We start from the raw sequence: 13,783 nt of genomic DNA on the forward strand, positions 1-13,783 counted from the left end.
GTGTGTGGCCGTGAGCAGTGTGAATCAAATAAACAGGTGAGACCTAATTTGGTCCCCAAAAATGTAACTCATATACCTTGTATGCATATAAACAGAGATCATACAAAAACTAAGTGAAATATTTGGTAGCGACAAAGCCTGCATCAAATAAACGGCATGGCTCAAATAGAGAGGATCATATAAACAGGTTTCACTGTATTTAATCCAGAGTTGTTGGGTGAATCCCAAAAACCTTACCAATTTTGAAATGATAGCACCATAAAAGATTTATGTTTGCGTTAAACCGATGCAATCATTTCACGACAAAACTGAATGTTGCTTGTGCCTCAATACACATCGAACATAATGATGGTAATGAAACGCACTCACTCGAGCAACAACCATATGTACCTGTAATATCCATATCAGAGTATTAAATACTAGAGGTATACTTACCAAAGGAAACGAATTCGGAAACCGTAGCAGGATCTTTGCTAAACTGTGGAAGCAAATAGCAGAACGTGATATAAGTGAGATGAATGCCTCATCAGCACACCAATATATACGTGCATTTTGCTAGCGTGCCCTCATGTAAAATTTTGAGCGGCAAGGATGCCGGAAACACTGAAAGTAAGCTCGCCATCATGGGGCTTTCGCCCAATGACTAGTGCTGGAGGATCTCAATCGCGTTGCTTTGATGAGTTATATTGTAAATGAACACGCTGCAGTGGAGCTTTCACTACAACCTGTACTATACAAGCCGACGCCCCCACTCTTCCAATAGATTAACAATAACCATGATATGTTTTATATCATTGTGTTAAACAAATCAGAGTCTCGCGTTAACCCTTTAAATATTAAGATCGACGAGTCGAACCTCAGCGGAACACCATGTCACGTCAATACCATATTTAATGATACCTTGCTTGGCGTGCTCTCCGGTTTCCTATTGGTAGTGAGTGGTTTACACCTCAAACACCGCGTGATAATCAGTTTGCGCGGAACGAGGATCACCTACGAGCAATCTAAACGATCGACAAGGCACAAACGGTGAAACTGGGTGGCCTCATTGAGCAAAGAGTCTTTGCCAAAGACGTCGATCAAGAAAGCCGCCACCTACTACAAACGCCAACTATACGTGCGCTTGATGAAACCTACAATCCCTTTTACTTTATTAAATATATTGAAGACGAAGTTTAGTGAATAACACAAGTGGGGCAATACTGTATCTGTAAACGTTCATCAAAACATCATGACCCATATCTAGCGAGCGGCCCTGTAGACAGCAGTGTGCGATCCAAGTATTGTGCTTTGCATCCAGTTTGCCTTTCTATGTAGTGCACTACTTAGTGTTCGCACTTAGCGGTAAATCATAGTGGCCTTGAATGCAAGTTGCTAAGTCGAGTCTCGAACCCGGTTTGGTTCGGCAATGGCACTTTCTAAAATTGCCAAAAGGTGCTGGATGTGCTAAACCATGCAGGAGATGGCGTATGCGCACTACTTAGTGCTGATTGACCATCCACGACTTTAGCAACTCGTACATGAGTACGATTTATCAATAAGTGGTGCTCGATAAGTCGTACAAGATCTCTCAGCTCTTAAGCTGAGAGCACAGGGTGTTCGCAGAGTCGGTTCGGCAAATTTGTGAATGTTTTTTTATGAAAGAAACACTGTGGTCGCGATCGAAGCGCTTCAGTTAGCCTCACTATGCTTTTCGCAATTTCTAACGTAAAAAACATCTACACCACATCGCGCTCACTTGCCCCCGCTATACTTGGCGACTCGCATGGGACAGCGAAAAAAAATCTGCGACAGAATTTAGAAACGTAGACTCGTGTCAACATTTCCCAGGTTAGGTACTCGATACTTTTGCCTACTTGAACAGGCAACAACGGTACTCTCCCGCTCAAGTTCATGCGCTCCGCACTCGACATAGCATCGCACCACCGACATTAAACTTGAGCGGTAACGTGCGGTCGCGGAAACTTCCTTACTTAAGTTGCGTTGCCGACCCGTCAGCAGCCAATCAAGGGGGCGCGCAAATATGGATTCCGGGCTCACTTGAGCTCACTATGGTTTAGAAAGGTGAACTCATCCAAATAGAAATAAAAGCCATGCGACTGCGCGGAAAGCCAGCAGGTTTCCCTACTTTTGTTACGGCGACCCCTCAGAGCTGTCACCGGGTGACAGTTTCAGGCGCCCTTCGAGTAAAAACCATCAGCAGCTTGGTTTTTGTATGCGCGGGTGGTGTTTTTACTCGGCTAATCAAAGGCTTTGATTGATTCATCCGCCGCCGAGAAGAGTCGGCATCGGCATATGCGTTGGCGATGAATATGGATCGGAGAAAGTCTCTCGACGCGTCAGGGGATTCTACTACTACTACTGTCCCAAGAAGAAGAAGAGCACCCTCACTAGGTCACCCTACCTCAAGCAGACTACTCCCGTGCCCGATGCCCGTCACGACGCGAGCAAGAGAACCGCCCAGACATCCACGCTGAACGCCAACAAACAGGAGAACGACAACATGTGCACCAAGCAGCACAGCGACGACGACGACTACCCGAACCCCCAGCAGCCCCACCTCAGCGGTCAGTACAACCGGGACCAATACGGCCACCATTACGGCTAAGCCAGCCGTACAACGACGACTACTTGACGCCGCAGAGTCGAATGGCCTGCTTGCGCACTCCGACATGTCGTTGGTGCCCATGGCACAGACCAACACCAGCCCACGCTGACAACCAGTACTCGCAGTACTACGCCGAGTCGTCCTTCTACGCCAACAGCACGTACAGCGCGTAAAATAATTAATACCTGTTGTTCCAGCACTGTCGAGCTGCTGGTACCGTACAGCTCCTACTGACCTGTCGAGGACCCTGGTCTGCTGTTGTTTTCCAACAAATACTACGTAGTATTTTAGATTAAACGCGAGTTGCGGGCTCAAGCTGCGATTCGCTTCGATAATTCAAAACCACTTCATCCAAAGCACTTCAGTCAAACGTACATCGGTTACTCCCATAGCTAGTAACTTGCAAATGGACTGCTCTTTGCTATTGAGGATCCGTAGGATACAGAAGTAAAACAATAGCGCTGTACTTAAGTAAATTCATGTAGCAGGAGGTAGTGAGCGATTGCAAGGGCACGTAGCCGAAGAAAACCCTACTGTACTCACAAATTAGGGCCGCCCGGAATTTCCAGAGGCGGAAACCATTGCCGAGCATTCATACAAATCGGCCTGCCCCCACAACTAGGAGTAAGATTTATTGCTGGGGTCTGGGGAGTGTAATCCACAGTCCACACACATCTCAGGAGAAATCCATGAAGAAAGTAGCAGGTTAAACAGAAAGCAACAGCAGAACAGGGCTCATGACAGGTGAACAGGGGCTGTACCGCAATTCGCATGTAGAGAGCTGCACCCTATGTTCACCCCGGTAATGTTGATCTGTATTCGTACTTAAAAAGTATCATATACAAAATTCAACATGTTGTATAAGTCACAACTGTAATATTGTGGTTATATCTTATTTGCCGGGTATAATAATTGGTCTGATTGGATAAAAATATGTAGATCGCTTCATATGATTGGTCGATGTAGGTGCATCTCATAAGCGGGTGCAGCTCTCAACATACACTAGCTTACACAAAACCAGAAGTAAGCTATTTGCTTTTTGTTTGCTTTTAGTGAGCTGAGAGATATCTTGCGCGAAGAGGCTCGAAGAGGCTCGAGCAGCGCTTCTGTTACAGTCCGAAGTACCAAAAGTCTGCAAAGCACAATACGTGTAAATAAAAAATGAAAAAAGGCTCGAAAATCCAGAGCTTCCCCGCGCAAAGCACGGTTTTGTTTAGCTATATCTGACCTGAGTTAGTAGCATAAGGCTCAAAGGGGAGGCATTCCCAGTTGGACATACCTCCCCACCTCTCATGACGCATTAGAACTGCAAGACATTGGGGACAATAGTACACTGTATATAGCCACTTCATAGCACTATGGCCATCTAAATCACCTGTGTGAACATCTACGGCCGCTACAACTTCGTGCCACGCCGATCTGAGAGGGCCCCAGACATGTTTTCGCGGCGGTCCCTTTTGCCGGCAAAAAGCGGCATTTCTGGCCCCTACTTCGCAACTCGCAGCCCCCAGGCGCAAATCGGGCTAGATATAGTTTGCTTCCCTCAGCCCTTCCTGCTAAATCGGAGCCCTCCTGCAAATCGGGCCCGATATATCGGATCTTGGACCACCCGATTTGTCAAAACGGATGAAAGCCACAATACGTTTTGGGATATTATCCCGTCAACGCAATGCGTTAGTTAATTACGGAAGCCGTAATTTATGATTATGGATAGTTTACGAGACGGATTGCTGGACGGGCAACTGGTAAAAAGGATACAGCTCCAGATTTACTTTTTGGGATCCCGTCACGTGGTTGACAAGACTGCAATTGAGTATAGGCAAGCCCGATCAAATCCCCCGACTCGCAAATTGCATACTGCAACGGGTGGGCATGAAGTGAGTAGCTAGTCTAGGATACAAAAGTGCACGGAGAAAGTGCAGTTCTGCAATTTTAAATTAAACAATCAAACTGCTTGACCCGAGCAAGCCAAGCCTGATAACTCAGATGTGCTTAGTAAAAACTTTTGCACTTTTGCATGCACTTCGCGTCTGCACATGGCTTAGTTTCCACTGCGAATATCACTTTTCAATTTACCCTCGAGCGACCTACAGCTTCACAGTGCATTCCCGGTGAAAGCAAGAAACCAACCGCTTTCGATTTCACTCTACCGCACTTATATATATGTATATATTCCTTTTTAGAAGGCTGATAACCTCCCAATGTCAGGGCCGCCGAAAATAGCATGACCATAAAAATAATGGGCCATCATAACATAAATAAATTTATTGTGGACTGAATACCTAGCACATATCAATATCATAATTTATGCAGCGAATCTACCCAATGTCATAATTTATGACTACAAATTATACCCTACTTAATATCATATTTTTTATCTGGAATCCTACTAAGTATCATCGTTTTTACATTAACCCTTTCATTATCGCCATACATTTCTGTTTGAAGAGACACCATACAAACTTCAAGTTTAGAGCGCTAAAAGGGTACTTGAAGTACCCTTCTAGCTTATAAGATGACAGAGGTTTCTTCGTGAATATATAAAAAGAGATAGGTTCTATGCGCCCTTTCGATAAAAAGAATACATCAGGTACCATTGCACGGATACGTTTTGATTGGCAGATAAGACGCAAAAATAGCAGTATGACCAGTACCGTGGGGATCCTACCGCAACAATTGCAGCATGAGCAGTACCGTGGGGATCACCGGGGAAGCCTTGCATGTTCACGGCACTGTGTAGGGTGTATTCGCGCGCGTACCTGCTTGAGGTGGACGAGGTGTGCATCCTGCTGTACTGGGACTGGACGGACGAGTACGACGTGGAGCTGCTCAAGCCGCTGCAGCGCGTGGTGGGCCGCATCGACCTGGCGCGCATGGGGGCGCTGCTCAACGCCATCGCAAGCTGGGGCTTAACGCGCCCGTCTACGGCATGCGGCCGATGCACCGCATGGGGCAGATTCCACTGTATGGCGCCTTCCAGGCAATGACTAAGCTCAACAGCGACTTCTCGCTCTTCTCGCCGGACGACTTGGACGTCGTCTTCGAGCACTTCATGCAGCTCAAGTACTTGGACAAGTTCACGCTCACGAGCGGTGGCGAGGGAATCGTCATAACGCCCAATGTTTCTGGCCACCTCGGCCCTGGCGGCGCGCTCTGAAGGGTCATGAAGGAGACGGTAAGACGGGAGGTAGCATACTTTTTGCCTTTGGACGTGGACTGACGGGTGTGTTTGATGTAGGACGACATTATATACCGATGGAATACAACCACCGCTCGGAGCACGTGCTGCAGAAGACAATCCTGGACTCTTTTTTCGTGAGTTTTCCAACGCTAGCGGACGCTTGTGGTGGTGGTATCCTGTTGTGCTGATGATGGATTACTGTTTTGCTGTTGTTGATTGCCGACGCCCGACGCTGCTTATCACAGGCTCGATAAACATCCAGAGAGCAAGAAACTACCGCTGCTGTTCTCATCGTTGTCGCCCTCTCCTGCCTCACTGCCCGTGCGCCTCGGAGCGTTTGTGCTGCTACGCTCCGCCTGCTGTGTCTCCAGTCATTCGAGAACGCCTCGTTCGTGGCCTCGCTGCTCTAGCAGATCCTCCTCCGCCCAGGTGTCCTTCATCGACCTCCCCGTGGTCCTCCCACCGGCCGAGCAGGCAGCCATCGCCGGCACAACGTTCGTCCTTCTGGCCGAGACGTCCCTGGCGGTTGGGCGATGCCCGCGTGCTGCTGCCCGTGACCGCCGACATGCGAGGCTTCGATTGCGGAGCGGCCGACAGCAACATGAAGTGGCCGCTCCAGCTGCAGTATCGACACCCGTTGATTGTTGGCTACTGACCCTGCAGCGGCGGGTGGGAAGGGCGACTACGTCGACATGATGGTGCCGGGAATGGTGGATATATACTGCAATCGGCTGCCATTTTGCAGCCAAAGTGACTCGCAGCCACGACGTGTGGATCATGACTGACATCGGCAAGATCAACGCTGACTCAAACACATACGAGGTGGAAGACGGATGATGATGACACCAGAGGGAAGGCAGACACGCACGCTGCATCGCACAGTGCTTCCAAGTGACGGAGTTGATTTGATCCAGGATGGTAAGCTGACTGTTGGAAAGATAAAAAGCTATCGCTCTACTGATACGTTTTTGTGGCTTCGTGTGTTGTGCCTTTGTCGTTTACAGGAGGCTGTGCAAGTGACCTTCAAGTTGACGAAGATGAGCACATGAATTGTTTTCGCCGGACCTCAAGCTTATCGCACTGTAATGACAAAGCTGTGGTTTTGTGATGGTTAGCATATGTAATGAGATAGACTGTTACAACTACGCTTCATGGCCATTCGCTTCCTACTGTTCCCGGCGCTCTTTCAAGAACTGATGCTGCGCTTTATAAATCGAAGACGTCCGTTTCAAGTTGCCGTCAATTGTGTAGACTTGCTTGGGCAGGTAAAATAGGTGATATTTCTGCCAGCACGTCCAAGATTCTTGCTGACACAGATGCGGTTTTGCTGGGTCGATGGGGTATGAACGCTTGCACAGAGCAACTCCATGCTTTTCGCAGTAATCGGTCTTTTGGGTGGGAGTTCTGCATTCAAATTTGCAAACTGTGCATTTGCGTTTCGAGCGGCTTCTCCCTTTTAGCACCATCCATGATTCCTTTTCGACGCACATCTGTGGTGGATCAGCTTGAGCTGAAGACACTGGTGGATTTGGTGCTTGGGATGGCGCTGGCGCCTCTGCAGTGCTGGTAGCATACACCATACCGCAGTCAGTATTGATGCACTTCTTCCAGTCCCCGTTGAATAACTCTCGTACTAGTGACACCACGAATGATCGATGGCTATCACGAGACTTGGAGCTTGCTTGATCGTTGAGATCTGGCGAAGAACCCTCACCGCTGGGATCACGCGCTAGGCCATGGCAAATATAGGCATTACACCTAGCAATGTTGATCATGGCCATTGCGAGTTTTTTGTGCCACTTCTGGAAGCTGTGGCCATCGGCTAATGAAAACCGCGCGCGCAACTGATCAACCCGGTCGACGCCTTGCATAGCCTTGTTGTATTCACCGATACAGGTAGGTGCAGTGAATTCAACTGGTGTATCTTTGAGTCGACGATAGACCGCAGATGTACTAGACGCATCAGCATTCGAGACGACATTCACGATAGATCCATCCACCCAACTCGCCGCGACAATGTGCTTTTCTAGGCAAACACCTTGCTTCATGTAGCCTCGAGATTTATCATCTTTCTTTCGAACCATCGTGAAATGGGGGAAATGCTTGCTAGATGAGCGCACTGTGCCACGCCCATAGAGGCCCACCGTCCTTAGACTCTCCAACAGCAAACAGGAGGTGTAAAAGTTGTCTGTGTTTACGATCCTGCTAGAGCCTTTCAAGGACGCCGTGACTTCCATGACATGGGAGCGAATTTCCGATGACTTCGCAGTGAGATCAGCGTGCCGATGAATTTCTGGGTGGGGAACTACACCATCCAGTCTGTCTACTAGATCGCTGGAGCAGTGCAGCTTGAAGCTAACCATGTACCACGACGTTGAACAGCAGCAAGCGTACAACTTGAAGTGATACTTTCCTGTAGGCTTCTGCGGGTTGAATACGATGATGTGTCGTGCATATCGCGACTGGCAAGCAATACTAGCCTCGTCAACAGCCACATTTCGACCAACGTCCACATGACGCAAGCACCGCGATTTGAGAATGCTGATAAGAGGCCGTATTCTAGCAGCAGGGACTCGTTGCAGGTCAGCGGTGGTAACACCTGAACGAAAACTCAAATTCCGGCGAATGTAGAGGAATCGACGCCACGTCATAATCGACCCCAACCCAATCGCGCGATCACCAGGGGAAATACTTGCTTCCTCGTCGTCAACCCAATAGTTCATCTCACCTTTGTCGACCAAGGTCATGTACCACAGAATGCCCAAGAATTTCATCATCTCATCAATCGTTACTGGCCTCGCTGAAGGGCTACCAGCGGCGTCTGCATATTCGTTCGTACAAAACTACGACTTGATTCCAAAACGACAGCGGGAAAAAGGCAAAGAAAGCCGAGGTTGCTGAGTGACCGAATAGATGCTGGCTCTCCTGGCGTAGTTTCGTAGTCGACGATCCATCAGGATGGCTGAATAAACTCGGCGGCTGTCCCAACGATGCGGTAGGTGAAAACGACATGGATTCAATTTGCTCAACCTCGTCAGGGCTCAATGCGATTTGCAACTCTTTTCGACCACGAAAGGCTGACCACTCACGGTAGTTTTCCTCATCCATCTCCTCAAATTCCTCAGTAAGTGCTGGAATGTTTGACAGTTTTGGAATCATGCTGCACAGCTGCGTCCAGGACTCTCCAAATTGTAACTCTCCTTGATGTGCTTTTGCAAACTGGCGAATTCCCCGGAGAATAATGTCTTCAGGTACGGTATGAACATGGTCCTTGCCTTGAAAACTAGTGCAAGTCCATTGTACCTCGAACATGGCCACAGGTACACCGATGTTGTCGCTGTTTTTCTCGGTGGCTAAGCTGTAGCGGGTCACAACACCTATCAGATAGGTAGAGCCAACGCCCTGGTAAAAGCTCAGCGACATCCACTCCTCGTCAGCTGGGGCAAACGCCACACTAGCGCCGACAAATTTGTCAGCTGCTGCGTGGGCTCTACGAATCAGTTCTGCTCTCATTGCTGTAGCCTTAGTCTTCCTCTTAGCGTGCTTCTGCAGGGGGGCCTTCCCTTTCTTGCTTGACTTGGCAACTTGTGTCACGCTTGAGGTTGAACGGGTTGGCCCTTTCGGTCGAGAGTTGATGCGTCGTCTCGGTTTCGATGTCGCTGTCGCGTTCGATATCGTAGCGGACGGAGCTAACGGTGCCATCACCGACGGTCCAGATGCAGAGGCGGCGTTTTCTCGGGTACTGGATACCTGATGCAGGTTTCGCTCACCAGCTCCAGTTGTGCCCAAGTTCACTTCCGTAGCCTTTTTGTAGCACCATTTGCTACAATAGCTACTATCTCCAAAATCTTCGAGAAGTCCACCCCCGGGAGCAGGAAGGCTTAGCGACGCGCATACATCATGCGAGCAGAAGTGGTGAATAAACTTTTTGCACCATGTGCAACTGCACTCAGTGCTACACTCATCCGTGCACACTGCACATCTTGTTTGTTCACTTGCTGCAGTCGTGTTTTTCGGTGGGAAACAATCTGACAGCTCGAAGCACCTGCAGGACTAGCAGGAGCGCGTGCAGTAGTGGTTTGCGAACTTACTGCAATGTCAACAGCTTCAATTCTGCCGCCCTTCACCACGCCAGAACGCTCCATAGCACTTGACTGACTTTGCGCACTGCACGTGCTCCTGTAGTACTCCAAAAGAGACCGTTCTCCTAGAAAGAAGTCCTTACTTTCCACGCTGTCCACGTCACCGTTTGGAGCGATGTAACGATGCAGATCACAAAGGCTGTTCCGACTTGGACGTTTGGATGTCCAGCCAGCTTCACGTAGCACTCGCCACACAGCTCCGAACATTACTCGATCGGAAGCCAAATCTACATCTAAATCACACCAACACATCACTGTTACCGCCCCGAACGTACAATGTATGCGCCTAACTATTCCGTACGGAGGTCAGCTGGGGCATGGCCAACTGAGTGCGTGGCTTGTACTGGCTGCCGGCACTTAGAAGTCCGCTCGCTAGAGCATTGATCGAGATACTTCCGTTTCCCCGACATTCACCTCTTGTGGAGCTAAGAAGGTGGTCAAATGACCTTGCACTGGCAATTGTATGGGCTCGTGGAATCTTAGCATCATGAAAGGGGGCTCGCAGAGCTCGCAAAGGCTAGAACTATCTATCTCACGTGGGTTGATCGAGAAGAGCCCCCCATGCCGATCGCCAGAAAACCCCAGGGATCTGAAGGTGAGGTGCCGTGCTGAAAGCCTATCACTACATTCAATGTGATGTCGAGGACTACGACTGTATTGATAAAGGTACAAATAATATATTGCAAGTCGCAAGGCAAATCGTGCTCACGACCTGAACTAATCCACGGATGGTGTTAGCATTAGCAGCGCCCGCCGGTGTAGCCTTAGCGTCGTGCGTTGTGCCCCCGCCCCGAAAAGCCTTCCCTACCCTCTGTGTCTCCCGTAGCCGTTTCGTCCACGGTGTGGCCGGCCAGCGTGCTGCTCATGTGTTCGCCGATCCTTCCGAGGCCGCGTTACGCTTGACGTCGTCATTAGCGTCCCACCCGTGTATCCGCCGACGCCTCAGTGGCCGAGCCGAACTTGACGCCGGCGGACAATCGGGCAGCAGGTCGCCCATTCAGTCCCGTCGTCGGCTCTTATGGGCCAGCGTCGTCGTGTCGCAGTTGATGGGGTCGGGTAGCGGCGCCGTTGGCCAGCGTGGCCTCGATGCGACTCTTGTGCTGGTGAGGCTGGCGGCATTGTGAGCAGCAGCACCTCGACGGCCCAGATAGGTGGGTTGCTCGGCTTCACGCAAATCGGAAAATGAGTTCCAACTGCGAGTTTATAAAACGCGCGCCGCACGGCGCGACACAGGGAGGATTTTTGGCGGGATCTACGCGCTACCCAATCATACGAAGCCGTGTATTTCGGTCGTACTGTCATTGGCGGAATTTTACGCGGTCGACGCGTGATTGGCTAAAGCGAGCCCAAGGAAAAAACCTCGCGCTTCAGCTAGAGCAAGCTTACTTTGACTTCAACCACGAGTAAGTCGTCCGAGACGGCTAGATAACTCGCTCACTTGAAGTCGAAGTTTGTCGCACTTGGGTCGATAAGTCGAGGGAGAAAGGAAGACGCATCAATACTATGTAACAAGACGTATGTATTAGGAGCTGGTGTTTTGGCATGGTAATTCATGCGATGGCAAATGGATACAGCACTGCACCAGTGCCCACGGCGACCGCCACGCTGGTCATGCCGGTGATGAAGCCAGGTATTAGTAGTAGCATCGTTTACATTTACGGTAAATGGTAGTGATGCCCCGCGGGTGCCAATGCACGCACCAATTGACAAAGTATATACAAGTAAGCTGTAGTTTTTCAGGGATTGGGTGGCCTGGCAGCGTCGCCAATGCACTGCAGCCATGCTCTACCTCATGCCTATCTCGATCAATTCTGTCCCAGCGCCGTAAATTGGGCAGGTAGTACTGGCGGTACAGCAGAGCTTTAGGCGGTCGGGTGTCCATTGGTGGTGTTTGAATGTAGTATGTAGCTCCTCACATGAAATTAGCCAACGCTAAGGTGAGATAGTCTCCTTGTTATTGGGTTCCGCACGTTGGCGTGCCGGTCGTGACGACGCCTGCAACCGTAGCAACCGGGACAAAGAAGACACAGAAAATATCATGTACTGAGTCTATTGGTGGAATGAGTAAGAACGGTCGGAGCCGTGGCGACTATTATCGATCAATCTAACGCAAATTCTTCCTCACAATGGTACCCTATGTAATGGGCAGTAGTAAGCTACAAGCCATCAACAACAGGTTTAACAAAATTTAGGTGCTAACGTGTGTCGATCGGAGGAACTAATAAGTGGTAAGTATGAGTATAGTTTTACACACGGCAGCGGTCTCACTAAACCCAGGCGTAAAACTATACTTACCACTTAGCTTACTACTGTGCCTGATATGCCCATTACATAGGGTACCATTTGTGGGAGACACAGAGGGTAGGGAAGGCTTTTCGGGGCGGGGGCACAACGCACGACGCTAAGGCTACACCGGCGGGCGCTGCTAATGCTAACACCATCCGTGGATTAGTTCAGGTCGTGAGCACGATTTGCCTTGCGACTTGCAATATATTATTTGTACCTTTATCAATACAGTCGTAGTCCTCGACATCACATTGAATGTAGTGATAGGCTTTCAGCACGGCACCTCACCTTCAGATCCCTGGGGTTTTCTGGCGATCGGCATGGGGGGCTCTTCTCGATCAACCCACGTGAGATAGATAGTTCTAGCCTTTGCGAGCACTGCGAGCCCAACGATCGCGACCTTTCTAGCGATATTGGGTCATGCGATCTTGGGCCTGGGAGCATGCTCTGGCCGTGCGAGCGCGACCCTTCTCCTCATCTCGAAATCTTCGCGGTCACCAGCAGAGCACCAATAAGTATGGAGAAGGACAACAACCAGACACAGGAACTTTCCGCACCGACGCTCACATTTGACACACTCCTTCCTGTGTTTGTGCCGGCGCAGAATCGAGTAAGTCTTCGTTTGGCTTTTCAGTAATAATGGCCGTCGATATCTTACCTTTGTGTACAAGGTGTTTGAACCCCGCTTTGGATCGAGCTCCGACATAGATGACTTTGCCGACATACTGCCCATTTCTGAAATGCACGCGATGTTTCGCGAGTCTAACCTTCATCGCATGGAAGAGCAAAACATACACAACGTGATATGGTTGATGTATTGGCTTGAGAACTGCATGGACCTGTCCGAGGTAAGGATCAAAAAGATATGACACCGGAGGACCGAGATTGGTTTCTCTCGCACTATATCTACGAGAACCGCGTTTTCCTCAGTACGCCACAAGAATGCGTACCTGGTCGCAACCCCAACGGCGGCATCAAGAGGTTCCAACCAGCAGACTTCGTCGGAAAGGAGGAGCTCGAGAAGCTGGAGAAGATTGGGCCGAAGGTAGCAAAGCTTCTTGAAATGGCTGACTTGCTATCTTTTCATGCCAAGGATGCAATATGCCGCTGCGCTAGATGTACCTATCATCGTACGCCTAGCTGGTTACAGAAGCTACCCGAAGGTCTAGCATACGATGTTCTTCCTACGGCGAAACTTCCCGACGAATAAATAACGGCTCGGCACTTTCTTCCTTTTGCATCGTAGACGTCTAGCTATGAATTATATGTGCATGCTCACTCTTCTGGCATGCCCAGTTTGCCGACCTTGCTTGTGGCATCGTGATGGCCACGCTCGTGATGGCTTACTGGTAGCACTCAACGCTGGTTCGCTGGCGCCAGTGCTAAATAGCAGCCATAAAAGTACGTACTCCAAGAGACATAATAGTGTGATGGAAATTCGTGAGGTTTGGCCGTTACTGATAGACCTTTTACAGCTAGGTTATTGGTGGGAACTTAGACGACGGTTCGTAGGCTTCTCCAAATGCGACGGTAAAATATCTTCATTCCAGTATTGCCCGAACTAAA

At 49.5% G+C, this 13,783-nt stretch overlaps 2 protein-coding genes across 2 annotated transcripts; both read left to right on the forward strand.

Annotated features, from left to right (window-relative positions):
• Positions 1 to 1,453: 1,453 nt before the first annotated feature.
• PHYSODRAFT_347174 (hypothetical protein) lies at positions 1,454 to 6,422 on the forward strand (the record flags this gene model as incomplete). The annotated part of the gene is made up of 7 exons (XM_009533349.1): positions 1,454 to 1,467; positions 2,344 to 2,571; positions 2,697 to 2,777; positions 5,349 to 5,457; positions 5,511 to 5,783; positions 5,847 to 5,923; positions 6,035 to 6,422. The coding sequence occupies 5 exons, from the start codon at positions 1,454 to 1,456 to the stop codon at positions 5,763 to 5,765; spliced, it is 687 nt and encodes a 228-aa protein (XP_009531644.1). The 3' UTR covers positions 5,766 to 5,783; positions 5,847 to 5,923; positions 6,035 to 6,422.
• A 6,660-nt stretch (positions 6,423 to 13,082) lies between these two features.
• Positions 13,083 to 13,427, forward strand: PHYSODRAFT_303457 (hypothetical protein; the record flags this gene model as incomplete). The annotated part of the gene is made up of 1 exon (XM_009533350.1): positions 13,083 to 13,427. One exon carries the CDS (start codon positions 13,083 to 13,085, stop codon positions 13,425 to 13,427), a length of 345 nt encoding a protein of 114 aa, XP_009531645.1.
• Positions 13,428 to 13,783: the final 356 nt, after the last annotated feature.

The sequence above is a fragment of the Phytophthora sojae genome (genome assembly GCF_000149755.1).
Source record: "Phytophthora sojae unplaced genomic scaffold PHYSOscaffold_6, whole genome shotgun sequence".
Lineage (NCBI taxonomy): Eukaryota > Oomycota > Peronosporomycetes > Peronosporales > Peronosporaceae > Phytophthora > Phytophthora sojae.